At 36.7% G+C, this 19,979-nt stretch overlaps 1 protein-coding gene across 1 annotated transcript; it reads right to left on the bottom strand.

Moving 5' to 3' along the window:
* Positions 1-2,358: 2,358 nt before the first annotated feature.
* Positions 2,359-3,230, bottom strand: LOC111892953 (protein FAR1-RELATED SEQUENCE 7-like). Its single transcript, XM_023889033.1, has 2 exons — positions 2,996-3,230; positions 2,359-2,939 (listed from the first exon to the last, which is right to left on the bottom strand). Exons 1-2 carry the CDS (start codon positions 3,228-3,230, stop codon positions 2,359-2,361), a joined length of 816 nt encoding a protein of 271 aa, XP_023744801.1.
* Between the last annotated feature and the right edge of the window lie 16,749 nt (positions 3,231-19,979).

Below are 19,979 nucleotides of genomic sequence, written 5' to 3'. Positions count from 1 at the left end.
TCCTTGCTCATAACCGATCATCAAACATTATATCTTGCATAGACCTCGCCTCATAATAGAAACCATAACTGACTATCCGCTTATCCTTAGTTATGAAATTCCATATTGACCTGCATTTGGAAATATTCCCATTATTCCCAAACGATTCTCCCCCACTTGCATCCTGTTACACTCTGTCAGCCTCATAACCATTGGATTTCCGAGCCACCCCACCACCTCTCCATTCTACCATCACCATCTTGAGCTTACAAGAACTAAAATTCCATGATAAAAAAATCTAGGGTACACACCCAAAACTAGGATTAACACTTCGCTACTCTTGCAGAAAACATTACTACGCCTAAAGTACTCTTGCAGAAAAAGGTACGTATAAACCCATTATAGGAAACAAATAGGTAAGACTCCAATGACTACCTTGCTATTGGGCAAAACCCCTGCGAACATGCATCACCCATGCTCTGAAGTTGATAGATCAACATCAGCTCTAACCTTTATAATGACAACGATCGATTCAAATAGCTAACCAACCCTTCAACCGACCTTCAACCTAAATGGAACGAGCTGGACTTTATCTTCGTTATCCCATAAGGGACATCCAGTTACACCGATATCTTTTCCTAAAAGCTTCTGATGCAAAAACCACACGCACATTCCTAAAAGCATGAATCTAACAACAACTCACCCTACACTAGCGCCCTATCCAATCCCTTATGCTTCGTACCCATAGAAGATCATAACCATCTCAAATTCCGATAATCCAATGAACTTACACTGCAAATTCCTCCGACCTATTGCATTGAGACCATCAAAATCAATTCGGTTGCTAATCTTCTAAGCAGAAACAACACGTCTCATCATTATGTCTCTTGCAACGATTCATCCGCCTGATACATGAAACAAATAAAAAATTGTTAATATAATTATTAGAGTTCTCAACCATGAAAATTAATTTATTATTATTATTACCTTTCTTTTTGAACAACTAGTAGCATAATGACTCAATCCTTGACAATAAGAGAATGTTCGTTTTTGGGGGGCTTCTAAAGAAGACTTGATTCTACTTGCAAGTTTAGGATACCCTTTTGTAGTAGTTGTACCAAGAGGATCACAAACAGATAACTGTGGCATCATATCTACTTGTGAAACTCCCATATAAAAACTTTGAGATGCATTCTCCAAAGACATAGATTTCTTTTGATTTGCTTGATCATCTAAAAGATTTATTAATATTGTATTGAGTTTTTGTATCTCCGAATGGGAGTCCCTTGCTTGTTCAATTAGTTTAGTAAAATTTGAAAGGACACAAAATAATGTGGAGGCAGTAACTCCATTTTCATTATTTATTTCTCCAAGTCCGATACTAACACTACACAGTTTGTACCTAGCATCAAGGGTTCATCACGATAAAATATAGTGACTCGGCAGTTCTTGAACATTCTTCTTCTTCATCACGTATAAGTTATGATTGCATAAAATCTCATTTGTCTCATACATAAAACAAGAACATGTGGCACTGATTTGATTTAAAGAACGAAAGGTAACAATACGCCAATATTTTTTATCCACGTCCATTTGCCCAACTCTATATGTGATTTCTTCTGTAGTTTTTGTTAGAGTCTCGAGATTCAAATTGGTAATAGCTCCAGTCCATTCTTTTTTGAAAGTATCAAACATATTTCTAGTATAACATTGACCTGATTTTGCTTCTATTGAATGCACTGGGGAAAGAACTGGCCTCGAGTTCATAGTCTTGAAGTATTCATATTCTTCGGTAGCCCTTCGTGACTCAATTGCTTTGTTGTATTGTACAACAAATTCATTCAACATGGTCCTCTAGTTATCAAATCCATCAAAAAATGAATTGATATTGTCACTTCGTCCGGTTGTGGTCATACCAGCAAAGAAAATATCCCTCATGAAGGGTTTAGCCCAATGTATACGTTTGTTATACATGTCACTAATCTAACAATTGCTTTCCAGTTCATACGTAATACACATATCTTCCCATGTTGCTTCAAATTGTTCAATGGTCTCATTATTTACCCATTTTATATGCGTTTCTTGAAAATCACTGTAACGAGAAACATATGGTCGAAGGTACTTAGTTTCATGCTTCCTAATATGCCATGAACGAAACCGACGTCGAGTATTTGGAAACACTTTTATTTATTGCATTACCCATAGTTTTTTCTTGATCGGTAATAATTGCCTTGAGATACTTGCCAAACATACATTTGAGGAAATATTAAAATAGCCATTCAAATGTCTCTTCCTTTTCGTTTTCAAGCAATGCTCCACCAAAAAGTATGGACTCCCATGATGATTCACCCCAATAAAGGGAGCAAAAGGCATCTTGAATTAGTTACTCATATAAGTGACATCAAACAAAAAAACATCTCTAAATTTTGGATAAGCATTTCTTGATCTACCATCAACCCAAAAGATATTTCTAGGATACCCATCATCAGACAAATCCACGACAAAATACTGGTCACTGTCAACTAATGTTTTATCTTGAAAATGTTTTATAAGTCCATAGAACTCCTTTCCTCTATGTTGTTTTCGATGCTCAAATAAGACATCAACACATTGATTTGAAGTTACATCAGCTACATTTGAGATTTTCATTGTATTAACAACCTTTTTAATCTGAGAAGGTTTCAACCCTGCTTGACCAAATTTCACCACAAGAGATTTACCTTCTATTGAACGGTGGAAATTGCTATGAGATCGACGCTTCATCACCTTCGTAGTTGTCATGGTCAAGTCGTGATTGTGTGTGTCATTAAACGAGTCCACCAACCACTTCCCATCCTCCTGTCTTGTTATTCGAACCTTTTCTAGACATCCGGTTCTAACATCTCTACGAATTTTTTTCTCATTTTCACTTGAAGTATTTTGTCCATCAGTTTGAAACTTTCTTTGTTGCTTACATATATCTTTCGAAAAAGATCATTTGTTTTAGGATTTTTAATTGTGTCATCTCTACGTATACCAAAGCCATGCAAAAAAGAATAATGATTATAAAATGTATAGGCATCATTGGGTGTATCAAAAAACTTTCCCAATATCCTTTCATCATTAACATCATCTTCGTCAAATTCAATGTTCACTCCGAAATCGTTAAGTTCTTCAGATTCATATGTTGCTTCCACAAAATCATGTATGTCAACATTTTCATTTATATACGGTTCTATAGCTTGATCATCTGCTTTGGTTTCAAACATCATGGCATGCACAAAACCACAAGTAAAAGACAATGATAACTTGACCCTATTAATGCTATGCCATTAACTTTTTAGAGATGGCCTAACTTTTTCATTATATCAAAAGCAATAAATTCTACTAAATTTGATCAAACAAAAGCAACATAGATAATAATAGAATCTATAAAATAAAAATTATGTTGATAAACAATCGGAACTAGAAAACATATGCAAAATTAATAGTTGAAACTGAAATCATTGATGAAGTGTGAAAAGTGTTATAGCAAACCAAAGAAAAGTAACATGAACATTCAACTGTGAATTGAAACTTCTTGGGAAGCTGCAGCTACACTTTATCGTGTTGTCTGGGAATCATGATTTCTATGATTTTTACCCTTTGAAATTGTTTTTTTTTAACTCTCTGTGAATTGAAATCATTTTATTTAACTTTCTGTGAATTGAAATCGTTTTTTTCTAACTCTCTGAATTGAAATCGGTATTTTTTTTCTGGGAATTACAATAACTTGAAATTCTGATTTCTTTGAAATTGTTTTTGTGATCATATGGAAAAAAAATCGTTCAAAATCTCATGGAGTATGGAAGCAGTGCCGATCATGGAACAAAAAGAATTGTGCAATTGAATTCGTCAGTGAATAATTGCCCACGTATTGAAATTGTTTTTTTCATAAAATTAAATCAATCAAAACTACATAGTTTTAATGAATGGCTACCTAATCTTATATACCCTTAAGGGGATATATATATATATATATATATATATATATATATATATATATATATATATATATATATATATATATATATATATAACAAGTTTATTGAAATTTATAACAAAATAGATGAATCTCAAAAACAATTATGATTTTTATTTAAAAAAATCAAAATTGTCGAGTTTTTCCGAATTTTTTCTTGTTTTTCTGAGTTGGCAGAGTTGGACTGATTTTCTCTACGTTTTACCGAAATGGAGCTGAGTTTGACCTATTTTGATCGAGTTTGATTGATTTCGAGTATTTTTGGTCGATTCCTAATTAGGCACCTCGACACATGTCTGATTCGGACGCTTAGGCTGGATTTTGCAACATTGGTCATATCCAAAGTTCATGTGATGCGTTGTGATACACATAAAGTCCTGACATAAACACATATTCAGAGTTAACATCCACAATTAAGAATCTTCCATTTGAGGACATTTCAGAAAAATAAAAAATAACTAAGACCGAGAAAAGAAAAATAACTTTCACACCGTAACAAAGAAATCTGTAATGAATCCTAAAAAAGAAATCACTAGCACACCCCAACGTAAGTATAAATAAATCAAGTGTAACAAACAACAGAATACAAACCTCAAAGTAGTGGTGGAATCCTAGACTACTCTTTTTTGCTTTGATGAATCAAGAAGAAAATGGCGAATGAATTAAAGCCGATGGGGGAAAGAACCATAGTCACACAGAGTGCAGTTAGTGCACAGAGGATAGGAAACCGCTTATACATGGTTAAAACCAATGAACCATAGTCAACAGTAAAATAAAACCACACAAATAGTTTGAGGATCAATGCGATACAAATAAATATCTAACAACTAAAAGAAAATAAGGTTCTCATTTTAAGATATTTTTCCTTAATTCCGAAAAGGCGAAAACCATCGATACACATCAAGTTTGTTGGTGTGCCCGTCAACCTTTAAATAGGGATATCAAAAAGTCCCTTCGTACCCATTCCTGTGAAGCCCCGATCCCGTATGAGGGTTTAAAAAGGGGCGGGGACGGAGGCATGGTGATAACCGGATCTCAGATCTATTTTTGAAGAATAACTAGCTCCTTGAAGCTGGTCAAATAGATTGTCAATCCGAGGAAGTGTGTATCGGTTTTTGATAGTGAGCTTGTTTAATTCTCTATAGTCGATGCACATTCTGAAGAATCTGTCCTTTTTTTTGACAAACAAGAACAGAGCTCCCCAAAGTAAGAAACTTGGTCGGATGAATCCTTTGCTCAACAGCTCGCTTAGTTGGTTGGATAACTCTTGCATTTCGGCGGGAGCTAACCTATAAGGTGATTTGGCAATTGATGTGGCTCCTGGTATTAGGTCAATTTGGAATTCGGCCTGTCTTTCTGGGGGTATTCCCGGAAGATCTTCTGGAAATACATCCGGGAAGTCACATGCCACTGGAATGTCTTGAATGTTTGCTTCTTCTTTGGTCTTATCCACAACATGAGCGAGGAATGCATAGTTCTTCTTGTGTAGGCACTTTTATGCCTTGATGCACAAGATAAGGCGAAGATTGGCGCCAGGTTTATCACCATAGATTATTAGGGTTTCGTGATTGGGGAGATGAAGGCGAACGACCTTCTCGCGACACATAATATCAACATGGTGGGGGCTTAACCAATCCATGCCGATTATCACATCAAAACTCCTAATATTTACTGGTATCAAATCTATCTGAAAAGAGTGATTATTTAGTGTTAATGTGCACCCTACATAGACATATTTGGTTGTTTCAGTTTTCCCGTTAACCATTTCCACCGTGAAGGCTTCGTTGAGCTTCTGGGGTTGTTGATTTAGTAAGTGTTTGAATTTATTACTAACGAAGCTTCAATCCGCCCCAATATCGAATAAGATGCATGCGTATGTGTTGTTAAGTAGGAACGTAGCAGTAACAACTGTTGGGTCCTGAACTGCTTCACTTTAACACAATGTCAATACCCTTCTTGATGTTCCTATCCCCTGGTTGTTTGCTTTGGGGCAGTCACACTTGAAATGACCGGTTCTTCCACACTCATAGCAGGTGTAACTAGCCCCAACATTGTTGTTGTTACTGTTGTTGCGATTGTTGTTGTTATGGTTGTGGTTCGACTGTTGGTTCTGTTGAGGCTGAGTTCTACAGTATCTTGCAGTGTGACCCTTTCGGTTGCAACTTGTGCAATGCATCTCCCTGCATTCTCCGTGATGGTGAAATTGCATTTGATGCACTTGGGTAGTGTTCCTGAGTATTGTTTGGGAGCATTTGGTGTGGATGAGGTTGGAGCATGTGGTGTTGTGGTAGCTTGAGTAGCAGCATGGACAACCACCGTTTGTTGCTTCTTTGATGACTCTGAGTTTTGTCACCCCTTTCTCTTGTTTTTCTTACCCTTCTTGTTATCACCTTCCTTTTTAACTTCCGCCTCCCCTGCTTTGGCACCCTTTTTGTTGTCATGGTCGTATAGTTTCTTGGCTAGTCTTTTTGCACTGTCATACGTGGTCGGGTTTGCTGCTATCACATTCCCTTGAATTGGTGCGGTCAATCCCTAGATAAATCTTTCAATCTTCTTCCCTTCAGATGTGATCATTCCTAGACACAAGAGAGACAGCTCACTAAACCTTGATATGTAAGCATCGATGTCAGAGTTTTGAACTCTGAGGTTCCACATCTCTTGCTCCATTTTCTGAATTTCTCCCCTTGGACAGTACTCGGCCAACAACATTTCCTTAAGCTCTTCCCATGGCATAACGTTCACCACCGAGAGTGTCATGACCTCCACGTGACCATTCCACCAAGAGAGAACTTGATCAACGAATGTGCAGGCCGCAAACTTGACCTTGCACTCCTCCGGAGATCCGCAGATCTCAAACACTGATTCCACCTTTTCTATCCATCTTTTCAGGGTTATTATGCCTCTCGTCTCGTTGAAGGCTTGAGGCTTGGCGTTTGTGAAGTCTTTATAGGTACAAGTTCTTGTGGGTCCGTGATTTGTTCACTGATTTGTGCTTCCGGTTCCTTGTTTGTTACCTCCACCGTTGTTTTTGTTGTGAATATGTGCCAGTGCTGCAGTGACCGCAGCTGAAACTGTCGCTTGGAATGCGGCTGAGTTTATTTCTAGTGGCGTCGGTGTCGTGTTGTTTTCGCGGTTTGGTCTTTGAGGCATCTTTCTGTCATGGAACGGAAAGATGTTGAGTATCCAATGTATCTTGTTTCACAATTTCTCGATTATAGCACAGTGTTAGTGATTTGGTTGTGTATAAGTGAGTGAATGCATACAATCAACATGTAGTAAAAGTAATAGAACACATAGCAGAACACAACATCATGATAAAATATATAGCCATTTTCATTAATGAATATCTTTTGAGTACATGAAAATTTTCCTACATAAGGCATACAATACATACAGTGAAATACAATTCGACAGAGTAACGACTCCATGAGTAGTGTAGTCACTTAATCATGTAGTCGATATACATAGGGTAGTACATAAAAGAAAACCATAATGGTGGTACGTGAATGGGTACTAGTTGCAACGGGATGGGTCTGGTGGTGCTGACGAAGAGGTAGATGCGCCCTAAAGTCTAGCCAGGTGGTGCTCGGTGGCCCGCACTCGGGCTTCCATTGCTGTCTGGCGCGCATGGTAGTCCCTGACTACCTCATGTGTCATCCTCTTTGCACACTCAACTGCGGATCTCATGGCGACCATCTGACCAGCGGTTGCCTGCGCCTGCTCGCCGATATCGTGTGTCCTCCTTACTATCACAGGCAAGGCTCGGTCGGCGGGTCCACTGTGACTCAATTCATAGTAGTCCCAGTTCATACCAAATGGGGGCCGCACCCCTTGCTAGCGGCTCCATCTCCAGATTTCGTATGCCCATGGGAGCATAGGGCCATTGGGGCCCATCCTGTATGGGGGCACCCTGGCCATGTACGGTGGATTGATGACTTTGGACCCCGTGTCCAAGTCATCTGCGTCGCTGCCCTCTGCTTCCTCTTCGTCTAAGTCGGGTACCGGTTCTGCCGGTCCTTCCATAGGCTCCTCTTCATGCTCTTCTTCTGGTTTTTCCTCGCATTCTTCCTCGGGTTCTAACCATCCGCCATTTCCCTGATTGGGAAAATAGGGATCTCCAGGATGATGAATTCTGGCCATTGTGTATGCATGAGGGGGTGAGAGACGTTGTAAAAAGAGTATGCATATAGTATTTCCAAAAATACTCCTATGGTATTTTTATTATGTAAGTTTGAGTTCCTTAGAAGTTTTGGATACGAGGTAAGCTTCTAGATCCATTTCCCGTCATGATTACTCCCAAACACATGGTCATATTTTGAATAAATATAGTTGATCAGGCTATATTTATCCCTAGTATGACTACATAATTGTTCGGGTTTAATCACAGTGTTCAATTTCCTCCAGAGACTTTTGGTGTTATAGTTTTTAATGTATACCTAGGTATCATTTTATTCAGAGTGTTTTAGTCCTATTGCATTTATAGTTGCATATAAAGTATGATTAGATATGCCAGTTCACTATAAACAATGCTCTGATACCAATCTGTCACACCCCCGAACCAGATGGCGGAAACGTCCGGGGGCTTGGGCGTGACTTCATCTTGTAATATCATCACAATGTATACAACTGAAACAAGATACAACACCATCATCATACATATCAAAATACAACCATCATTGTCTACATCAAGTATAGTATCATAGGTTACGTGCTAAAATATTCAATGTATGATGATAACAAAATACGACAAATTCCACATGTTCTTGTAGACCTTTCCGTTTAACGATTCCCTGAGAATATAAGTTACTTTGAAAATGTCAACATATATAATGTTGGTGAGTTCATAAGCATGTTTAAATGAAAAGTTTTGTATTGTTCGTAAAAATGCCAGAAAATCCGCTATTTTCTGAAAAACGGTTTGAAAGTGATGTGTCAAGATCAAGTACTAATGCATGTGTGTTTTCTGTTTTTGGAATGTAATAAAAATGTAATCCGGAAAAAGATCATGCATTTTCTGTTGTAAGTAGAAGGTATTGTTTACTGTATATTTCCCCAGAAAATCCGATATTTTCTGTTTACAAAAGTGTCACGGTCTCAAACCCTAAGACCTAATATCAGTGTATGTATGTTTTCATATCGACAAGATTTTATATATGTTCCGTAAAATTATGATGCAATTAATCTCCATGTGAGTCATTTTAACCATACTTGATTATGACGAATTCGCCTGTCGTGGCATTTTCAGGCGCCGACTTGTTTAAGGTAAGGTTTGTCACCCTAGACTGACATAGTCTAACTGTAGCGAACAGCTCAGGTGTGGGGTGTCACCCCGTATAGATCTATACACAAACTCTCGCTCTCCCTCCAAGAGACTCTAGTTATAACCACAGGCTACGATCGTACACTCGAGAGGTGTCAACCGACATGTCTCACTAGATCCTTAACTGAGTTTACGCGAATATTGTATTATGTTATGTATAATGTTTCCATGTACGTTTTATGTTTGAAAAGTCCAACGAATATGTATGTGAATGTAAGAGGCCCAATAGACATGTAGAAGGACCACTAAGGCCCAATAAACATGTAATGTATAGTCTAGACCCAATAAGCATGTAAATGGACCACTAAGGCCTAATAAACATGTAATGTATAATCTAGGCCCAATACACATGTAAATGGACCACTAAGGCCCAATAAACATGTAATGTATAGTCCAAGCCCAATAAGCATGTAAATGGACCACTAAGGCCCAATAAACATGTAATGTATAATCCAGGCCCAATAAGCATGTAAATGGACCACTAAGGCCTAATAAACATGTAATCGGTGTATTTAGTTCGGTCGTTATTACATTGTTTGTTTTAACTCGATTGTTTTCTAAAATCACATAATAAGCCCACTTTTTGTAATGATAACATTTTTGGGCCATTAAGCCAAAAATTTACAATTTAGGTAGCTTTTTGATAAAATTGACACTTTAGGTCTCTTAAGACCAAAAGTTTACATTTATGGGCTTATTTCAAATAAAATGACATTTTTAGCCCACTTTTGTTAAAAATAACATTTTCGGCCCAATATCAGGAAAATTGACATCTTCGGCCTATTTATATAAAAATTGACATTTTTGGCCCTATTATATGAAATTTTACATTTTCGGCCCAATTTAATAAAATTAGCATTTTTAGCCCTTTTTAACTGAAAAACAACATCTTTGGCTCAAATTTGTTTAAAATGACAATTTAATCCACAAAAGTCATAATCTTTCCAATTTTGGCCCATAAAACTGTGAAGGCCCAATTTAAGTCCATTTTCTGAAAAATTTACTCTTTTGGCTCTTTTTAAAACCATAATATCATAAAAACCCATTTTTATACAAAAAATGACTCTTTGGTCCTTGAAAAACCGTAAGTATCATAAAAGCTTCATCTTTTTGTTTATTTGTCAAAAATGGTCCCTTTACAAGATTTTGTTTAGTTTTTCAACATCCTTAACATGTTTAACACTTTCATCCTTATGGTAAGTTGCATAAAGTGTTTTAGTTTACAAATATTGTCAAGACTTGATAGAGTTTTCGAGATCTATGAAGTTTCTTCACATAATCACAACATATAATTTAGAAAACACATATAAACATGCACAAATACATAGATCTATCACATAAGAAACTTGTATCCTCCCCCAAAACATAGTAAAACCAAAAAACAAGGGGTATAAACTCACTTTGGGTTGTTGTTCTCGGTTTGATGAAGAGTTTGATGAAGCTTTCCAGCCCTATGAGCTTCCTTGAGGAGGTTTTCGAAATCTATGAAGTTCAAGAGTATAGATCATGAAATGATGTGGGTTAAGAAGAGATTTTTGATGTAATCTTGAAGTTAGACCATAGGTTTAAGCAAAGACTTACCAAGAGTGGTGAACTTGATGAAAAACCTCTTGAAAACACACACCGAAGTCACGAAAATCGCAAGGGAGATGAGGGAATTTTCCTTTAGCTTGAGAAGAATTATGAGAGAGTTTGAAAGTGAAAATGTATGTGTTTGTGGGTGCTCTCGGCCGAGTATTAAGAAGAGAGGGGAGGGAGTTAATTTTGGTTATTACATGATGGATAAAGAAATCCTAGCCTAGATTACCACTAAACAATAATTAGGTGTCAAGCTTGTAATTTACTTGATTTCTTCATTTTTTTACCAATATGTATGTATGTATATATATATATATATATATATATATATATATATATATATATATATATATATATATATATATATGTGTGTGTGGGGGGGGGGCGAGATTTTTGGAGAAAGGAAAAGTTTTGGGCCCTACTTGCTTGATTTTGATATCATGAGGCCCAAATGGATGGTTCTCAGGCTATTGGGCTCTCATTGGTGTTCACGGCCCAATAGAAGCACACTAATGTAGTTTACGGCCCATTAGGGCTATTGAAACTAGTTATGGCCCATCATGGCCCATTAGAAAATAAGATGGATTATTCTAAGCCCATATGACCCAAAATACCTGTCACACCCCCAAACCAAGGATGGCGGAAACGTCCGGAGGTGGAGGATTTCATGTGTAGTATCATGACAGCATTTGCAATAGTGATCAAAGTAAACACGACCAACATAAACATAATTGAAAAAGTTACACCATAGTATAAGTTTACATGTTTCCAAATCAATTACATTATGTTGACAAAAAATGAAATGTTTGACGCCTTAACGTCCCATCCTCAAAAGCACTTGATTACCTGTTTATTGATTTCCTGAGAATACAAGTAGTTTTGAAAGAGTGTCAACAATTAAGTTGGTGTGTTCATAAGAGTTTTATTTTGAAAATAAACTATTTTCCTTGTAAAAGCGATAAAGTTATCCCAGAAAATCCGATATTTTCCTTAAAGAGTGAATTTGTAAGTTTCTATATTATAAAATAGTGAATCCAAGAATTTCCTATAGTTTCCTTCTATAATATCTAAGTGTATATAAGTTATATAAAATTAAAGTTAAATAGACCGTCGAATGTAATGGGTCTGCCCTAGGCCCACAACCAAACAAGGAACAGGAAATAAAGCGGACCCACCAATTCTAAGTCGATCACGACTAAATTCTATATAACTCTAGCATATACACTTAGTAATTATGGCTGAAAACTAACAATTCTAGATAGAATGTAGTCTTAAAAACCAAAGACCGAAACTATGCCTATCATAGTTCATCAAGTAGTGGTAGTGGTAGTGAACCTAAACTATACATATCATAGTTCATCAAATAGTGTAGTGGTAGTGAGTATGAACTGTGCATATTATAGTTTATCAAATAGTGGTGGTGGTAGTGAACATAAACTATACATATCATAGTTCATCAAATAGTGGTAGTGATAGTGAACATGAACTATGCATATTATAGTTTATTAAATAGTGGTGGTGGTAGTGAACATAAACTATAGATATCATAGTTCATTAAATAGTGGTAGTGATAGTGAACATGAACTATGCATATTATAGTTTATCAAATAGTGGTGGTGGTAGTGAACATAAACTATACATATCATAGTTCATCAAATAGTGGCAGTGGTAGTGAACATGAACTATGCATATTATAGTTTATCAAAAATGTTTGTATGAAATGAAAAATCCTTTTTGTAGTGAGTATGTAATGTAAATGAAACATAAACTATACCTATTATAGTTTATCTTAGTGTTTGTAACACATATGCACCTAACTATGCCTATTAGACTTTAGCATATCTATTTGTGGTGTATAATAGGCTTAACTCTACATATTACAATTTATTAATATTGTTTGTAGTGGTAGTAACCCCTTGCGTATGATTCGTACCTTTAAACTAGGGTAGATAATAAGTACTATCAACAACATGTGTATATATAATAACACACACCTTGCTCAGCAAGCTACAAGGTGCAAATGAATTTGTTAACCCTTTTCTAGTTTCAACCTTTTTGTTCCTGTTCTTACAAAAATCATAGAAAGATCATTTGAAGTCGAAATCAGAATCCGTAAATTCTGAGAGTTTGGAAAATGTTTCTAGTTTGTTCCTAATTTTTATTATGATTTTTAAATACCTTTAACTTGTGTAAAAATGTCCATATTTGCTCTTTAAATGATAGGCAGTTTTGTGAAAATCACCATGAATTGTAGAAAAATCGTATGGAGATGTGCAAGTAGTCATTTTAAAGGTATGAACCTGAACTATTTGCACCTAACACAGTTTTGAAAACTAAAATGTTTAAGTTGACCAAAACAGTCCATGAATAGAGTTAAACGTTTCTGATGAAAGTTGTTGGAAGAGTCTAGTTGTGTTCTTGGTGTTTTAACTTGTATTCCCCCCCCCCCCCTTAAAACTTAAAAAAACGTGAAAAGATAGGGGTATGAACCCACCTTGTGTGATTTCAGTGGATGAATGTTGAAGAAAGGAAGTGTTCGACTCAAGAACACTTAGAAGATTTCTTGAAGATTCGAAGATCTAACACAAATATGGTGGTGTTTGTGTAAGAAATCTATGATTGAAGTAGAAAGAAGTGAAATGATCATATGGAGGGTAATAATACTTACCAAAAGTTGATGAAGAACTTTAAAATCAGCCTTGAGATCTCGAGATTTAGAGAGAGAAGTGAGAGAGAATGGAGTTTGTTCTTTGGTGGAAAATGAGAGAAATGTGAGGAGAGATAAGAGTTTTCCAGCCTTTTATTCAAGAGTATGGCTGGAAAAATGGTGGGAAAAGGACAATGATTGACTAGGTATGGGTGAATAGTGACTGAGAATAGTGAAGGAGTGGGTATGGGAGGTAACTTGTGTCCTTACCCAAAGGATAAGTCAACACTCCACCTAAATATCTCACCAAATAGATTTTATTCTTAGGTAGGGATTTCCCCCAAAAATATGATTAAAAATGAATATTTAGGGTCTCCTATATTAAATTACGAGTTTTGGTGAAAATGCCGCATTAAAATCACGAAAAACGGGCTTAAAACGAAGATTGGGTCAAAAACCGAGAAGGAAATGGGAAAATCCGAAATTGAGCCGAAGTTGCGAAGGTTCGGTCTTAGGAGCATAGAACCGAAGGTAGGGTTCGGTTGTGTATTGGAACCGAGAGATCTCGCAGGCAACTCATCAGAAGGGACCGAAGGTGAATCTTGAAGCGAAGGTGAAGTTCGGTCCAGGAGGCTTCTTAGGGTTTCGGTTCCTAAGAGGGTTCGACTCCTTAAGAGGGTTCGACTCCTTAAAGCTGTTTTTCACGTAAATTTCCGTTTTCGAGCGGTTTTTGACTAAATTATAGGTCGGGATGCCCCGAGTGATTATAAAGAAGTTGAGAGAGATTTGGGAGAGATTTCACACACTTGAAGAGATTTCTCATACAAAGAGAGATTTGGGAGAGATTTCACACATTTAGAGAGATTTCTCATACAAAGAGAGATTTGGGAGAGATTTCACACACTTGGAGAGATTTCTCATATAGAGAAAGAGATTTGGGAGAGATTTCACACATTTGGAGAGATTTCTCATACAGAGAGATATTTGGGAGAGATTTCACACACTTGGAGAGATTTCTCATATAGAGAGAGAGATTTGGGAGAGATTTCACACACTTGGAGAGATTTCTCATAGAGAGAGAGAGAGAGATTTAAGAGCGATTTTAAATAGAGAGAGAGAGAGATAGAGTGAAATAGATTGGGAGAGGCTTCTTTTGTGACCTTTCTGAGTGTTTGGCTTCGCAACGCAAGGTCCGTAAACCCCGTTAAGCCATGTTTAAGGATCTTACACACCTCCGATGGGTATGCAATAGTGTTTTATCGTTTTGTTACCTCACTTACCTCGATTAGGGTTACAGAAATCTAAAGATACGAACTTTCCAAGTGATGGTTTATTATTAAAATGGTGAGTTGTATAGTAAATACATAACGTAAACCCTAGTATACAAGGGTTAGTTGAGTTGACCGGTTTAACTTGTTGACTTTGATTTAACTAGCATTTGACGGTTGTCACAATACCCTAATTGCATGGATGTGGGTCCACTTAGAGCCCAAATAGGGTTCCTAAGCCCAAAGTAGTCAAATTGAAAGTTTATTGGTCCATTAGGCCCAAGAAGAGGATCCTAGTCCATATTAACTTGAACCGGGATTTCTAGGGTTTTCAACCCATAGTTGACTATATGAAACGTATTGTTAGGTTATGGGCTTCTTGAGTGAGCTTCGATTCAAATGGATGAATTGGATTAAGCGTAGATTATGATATTCACTTAGAGTACATGCATTACAATAGATGATGCTTACATAAGAATAGAATTTCCTAGCTAAAAATGATAGTTGTGACAGCCAACTCTTCATAGTTCTTACGATAATATTCAGTAATCGATTGATGAACGCAGTCCCAATCATATAATATAAAACCCAAAAGAAATCCATATTTCTCAACTCAACTCAGTCACTCACTGACGTCTCACGATTGATTATCAATCAACATTTGCTTAACCAAGTTTACTCCATTTAATCACTAGCGATTTCCCAACTATATCGTCGCTAGTTAAAGGTAATTTGTTCCACTTTTGGCTTTCTTCTCGTTAGTAATTTCTGAAAATTTCATCAGTGATATGTTTGTTTCTTGTTTTCGATCAGAAATCTAGGGCTTAGGTTGTTGAAACTTTCACAATTTGTTTTGTGATTTTGGGCTTGATACTTCATGTAGGCAAGCTTGGGGAGGTTGAAGAGGTGGTTCTCACCACCAACTGCAAGGCTCCAAGAACGATTCGGTAAATTCTTTCCATATATTTAATCGTCCATATTTTTCTTCAAAATTCAATTTGTGTGCATTTGTGACTATTTTGGACTCTTACCCAACCCGGGTACCACACGTCACCTCCTCCTCCTTAGTAGGTTGTTCCGCTCTCTCCAAGCATCGGAGACGATGATTATATTCAAGCTTTGTGAGGGGTAGAGTTATACATTAGGATCATCTCCATGCATTTTCATTTTCATGCATTATTAGGATCATCTCCATTCATTTTCATTTTTATGCATTTGAAAAAATATATATATACGAAACGACCGGATCGTTACTAGAAGTGTAGAATCAGCTGTCATAACTAGGGGACTCAAAACACCGTAATTCTAGACCCCGACCTTAGATAATAATAAAAAATAGCATGCTGAAACGTTTTTGTGAGCGGTAATAACAACTTTGAAATGATTTGCTTTTGAATGTTTAAAAAGAATCTTTATCGACAACTCTGGACCCACATAACACTGACCTATCTGTTGACATGTGTTACCCTCGCGGTAACAGAGAGCTTAAGTATTAGATCCACACAGTCAAGAAGGAAGAAAGGGTACAACTGTCATATCCAGTAGCCAAATCAAAATTTCAAGCACTCAATCGAAGAAATTTTAAGAAATTCAAAAAGTTGATTGAAAAACTCAAGCTCAAAACGAAGATACAAATCCAAGTTCAATCAAATCAGAAGCAATCTCAAAGTCAAATCTGGTGAATGAAGAACTGTGTGATATGATACTTGTGGCTCTCGAAAAAGTGAAAACATAAGAGTTGGGCCCCTTCGGATGGGCTCGCTGCTTCAGCGAAAGCTGATTTGCCGTGACAGAGACATCATTTCCAGAGCACAGGAGAGGTCAATTTTGAAGGTTTTTGCAAGGTTTCGATTGTAATCATTTAGAAACATTTGTCTTTGGATATGTACGTCTTGTATGCAGATTATTTCATCTTTTCTAGACTTGTTGATTGTTATAGCCATGTGTGAGTAGAACCCTAGTTTCTCCAACTTTATGTCATGACTTTTTAGTTATGATTTCAATCATATGACTTGATATTTGTTTCTAATGTCTATCTAGTGAATTTGATTATGTTTCAATCGAATGTTTGATTTTAATTTTAGTTCTTATTGGCCATTTAAATTAGGGTTAGATCATTCAAGTTATCTATTTTGCAAAATCTGTAATTGTTTTGTGAAACAGAGCAAGTAACAAGCACTAATTTGAATTCTTTTAAATAAATCTAGTGTAAATCATATTCACACACTCTTACGCTCCCGAGCTTGTGAGGAGTATTGAATGTTTTTGGGAACATTCACATAAAGTTTAATGCAATCTTTCAACCTAACTCTAAGAGCTTGTTTAGATTAGGTTAGTGAGGTTAGGGTAAATCAAAGAGCTTATTTTGGTTAATTACATGGTACGCTTAACGTACTCATGCGAGGCGGGATCGGGACTACGGAATAGTACGCTGAGCGTACGTGTTTTTATGATGGGCATACGCGGGTCATTTTGTGACCTCTCTATTTTCAAGGCCAGAAAAGACCGATTTTGTTTATGCTTTATAAAAATCAGAGTACCTCCTTTAATAAAAAAGTTGCGGAATTTGTTCCCAGTAAAACATGATAAATATGTTATCAAATCATTTCCGAAGAAAAGTATTTTTATTCATTTTAAAACATTTGGGGATGTCATTGTCAATACAGAAACATAAGCATAAACAGAACTTACATTCATTATCACTATTGATTTATATCTCCTTAATCTCTTAGTGTAATGTGACTTCATATCAACACCTGTGATATAAATAAGCTTGAGTGGGTCAGGTTGGGAAACATGGTGAGCACATAAGGTTTTCAAACCACAATAATATAATTATTAAGTTTAAACATCAAAGAATCAACCCAATTACCCATCCCCATTATCTTCTTTACTCTTTGTAACACCCATAAAATTTACGCCAAATTCAAACTTTTAATACTAACAAAAGAGTCAAATAGTAATTGTTTTTACAAAGCATTTCCAATTCATTTATCATCAGAGTGTCCCAAAATAGATCAGGAGGATGAGGAGCAGTACGGTCACGCCTTCGGCTTCCCTCGTTCTCCTGAAGTACCTGAAACAATAAACTGAAAACTGTAAGCCCGAGGGCATAGTGAGCTATCCCCAAAATACCAATACCACACTGACAGAACCATATCCATAACGATCAATCAAACAACATACATACTAGGCCATCGGCCAGACTGGTCCGCCCTACTAGGCCTACAGTCTATCTGAATCTATCCCGAGCCTTCGGCATGACTGGTCCGCCACGTGGGCCTACAGTCTCCCCGGACCGCGCAGAGGGTGTGTTGGCCTTCAGCACATAGCATGACCTCCTCAACCCAACCAACAAGCAACTAACCATGTACGCATACTATCATATACTGGCATGTACACCTAGCAAACATATCTATCTCATTGACCATCAATCATAGAGTTTCACTCACAGCTAGAGCATCGGCCTAACAGGTCACTAACATACCAATCCTCATGGATCATAAAAGCATAACATACTATCTATCTTGATTCCGGCCCTACAAATCAGAATCTTATGCAGCATACCATAACTACCGATCTCTAGTATAACAACCATCCTAATAGGATAAATTCTAGCAAAGCAATAACAGAACACCCATCCTAACCCTGGATGTAAATCATAGAGGGCCAGCCTTGGTGCCGTAAGCCCTATGGATATAGTGAGGATAACTCTGTTGGATAAGGTGTCTAAGTCCATAACTATTTCGGGCTTGTACTTGACCCGACCCGGCATGGTCCATTTGGGTTGCATGGCACCATGCAATTGGATAGACTAAATGAGAGAAATAACACTTGGAGATTATTAATATATCATAAGTTCTAATATATTAATAATATTATTTGATTAGTTGATCAAAGAATTAATTTGGAATTAATTAAGTGATCAAAGGATAACTAATTAAATATATGGGTTGATTATGTAAATCATATATATCTTATATAGTGGGCTAAGAGGCTCCATGGATTATCAAGTTGGGTTCTATCCATAGGATGCTCCATGGATGCTCCATGGGAGTTACAAACCCATGGGTCATGGAAATGAAGAGTCATGACACATTAGGGTTTACATGGTGTAACCCTAGATGTGTCAACACTATATAAGAGACCCATTCTCCACAAAATTGGAAACACAAGTTGAACACTAAGAAACTAGAGGGCTTGGCCGATTTTGAGAAGTGTGTATTATCTCAAGAGTTTTTCCAAGAGCATTTGGTGTTGTGTGAAGCATTTGAGGCATCACACTTGGGGTGCTAGGCTCACAAGGTTTCAAGGAACACAAGCAACAACAAGGTAAGTTATTCTATCTATGATTCAAGTTAAAATTGTTCCCCATGTATGCTAGATAGGAATATAACCTTGGAATTCAACTTTGCATGATAATTAGACAAACATAGATCCAAGGTTATTAGGGTTGCATGTACACTTAGGAAGTGTTAGAATGCTCAAAACCCATCAGTGGTATCAGAGCCTAGGCTTGTTTGTTTGTTATTTGTGCTTAAAAGTTGAAGGAAGTCGAAAATTCTGCTGTCTGACTGATGGACTCGGCGAGTCCATGGGGAGGACTCGTCGAGTTCATGTGAATCTTCAACCTACTCGGCGAGTAGGTTTATGCACTCGGCGAGTAGGGTCGACAGAGTGCAGAATTTCGACTTGAGTTGCTGGAAATGGATTAGAATCATTACCCTAAAATGTTTTGGTACCTGAAAACTTATTTTAGAAGGTGTAATGTCTTTTCTAACTCATTTACAACAACTAGTTATCAAAATTACAAAGATTAATTGTGATTTTGAAAGTGTTCATATTCATATTCTTGTTCTTATGATGTTTAGATGATCATAGGAATTATTTGTAACCTATGTGGTAGATTAATTCATGATCATAATGTGTTTTAATGGAGTCCATAACTTGTCCTCAAGTTATGGAAAACCAAAAGTCTCTTGGATTAAAAACCATTAAAAGAACACAAGAGTTAGGAAAAATGAAAAGTCCTCATTTTATTACTCTATTAAACTCATAAGTTACAAGAAATGAAAAGTTTTGAAAGATTACAAAACTTGCCCTCAAGTTTTGGAACAAGTAAAGTTAAGTTAAAACTTTAGTTCCAACCCCTAGAATTTTAAAAGTTAAAATTCAACCCTTATACTT

Source organism: Lactuca sativa, chromosome 5 (assembly GCF_002870075.4).
Source record: "Lactuca sativa cultivar Salinas chromosome 5, Lsat_Salinas_v11, whole genome shotgun sequence".
Taxonomy (NCBI): domain Eukaryota; kingdom Viridiplantae; phylum Streptophyta; class Magnoliopsida; order Asterales; family Asteraceae; genus Lactuca; species Lactuca sativa.
Note: the sequence above shows the minus strand (reverse complement) of the source record. Positions and strands in the feature narration are given on the sequence as shown.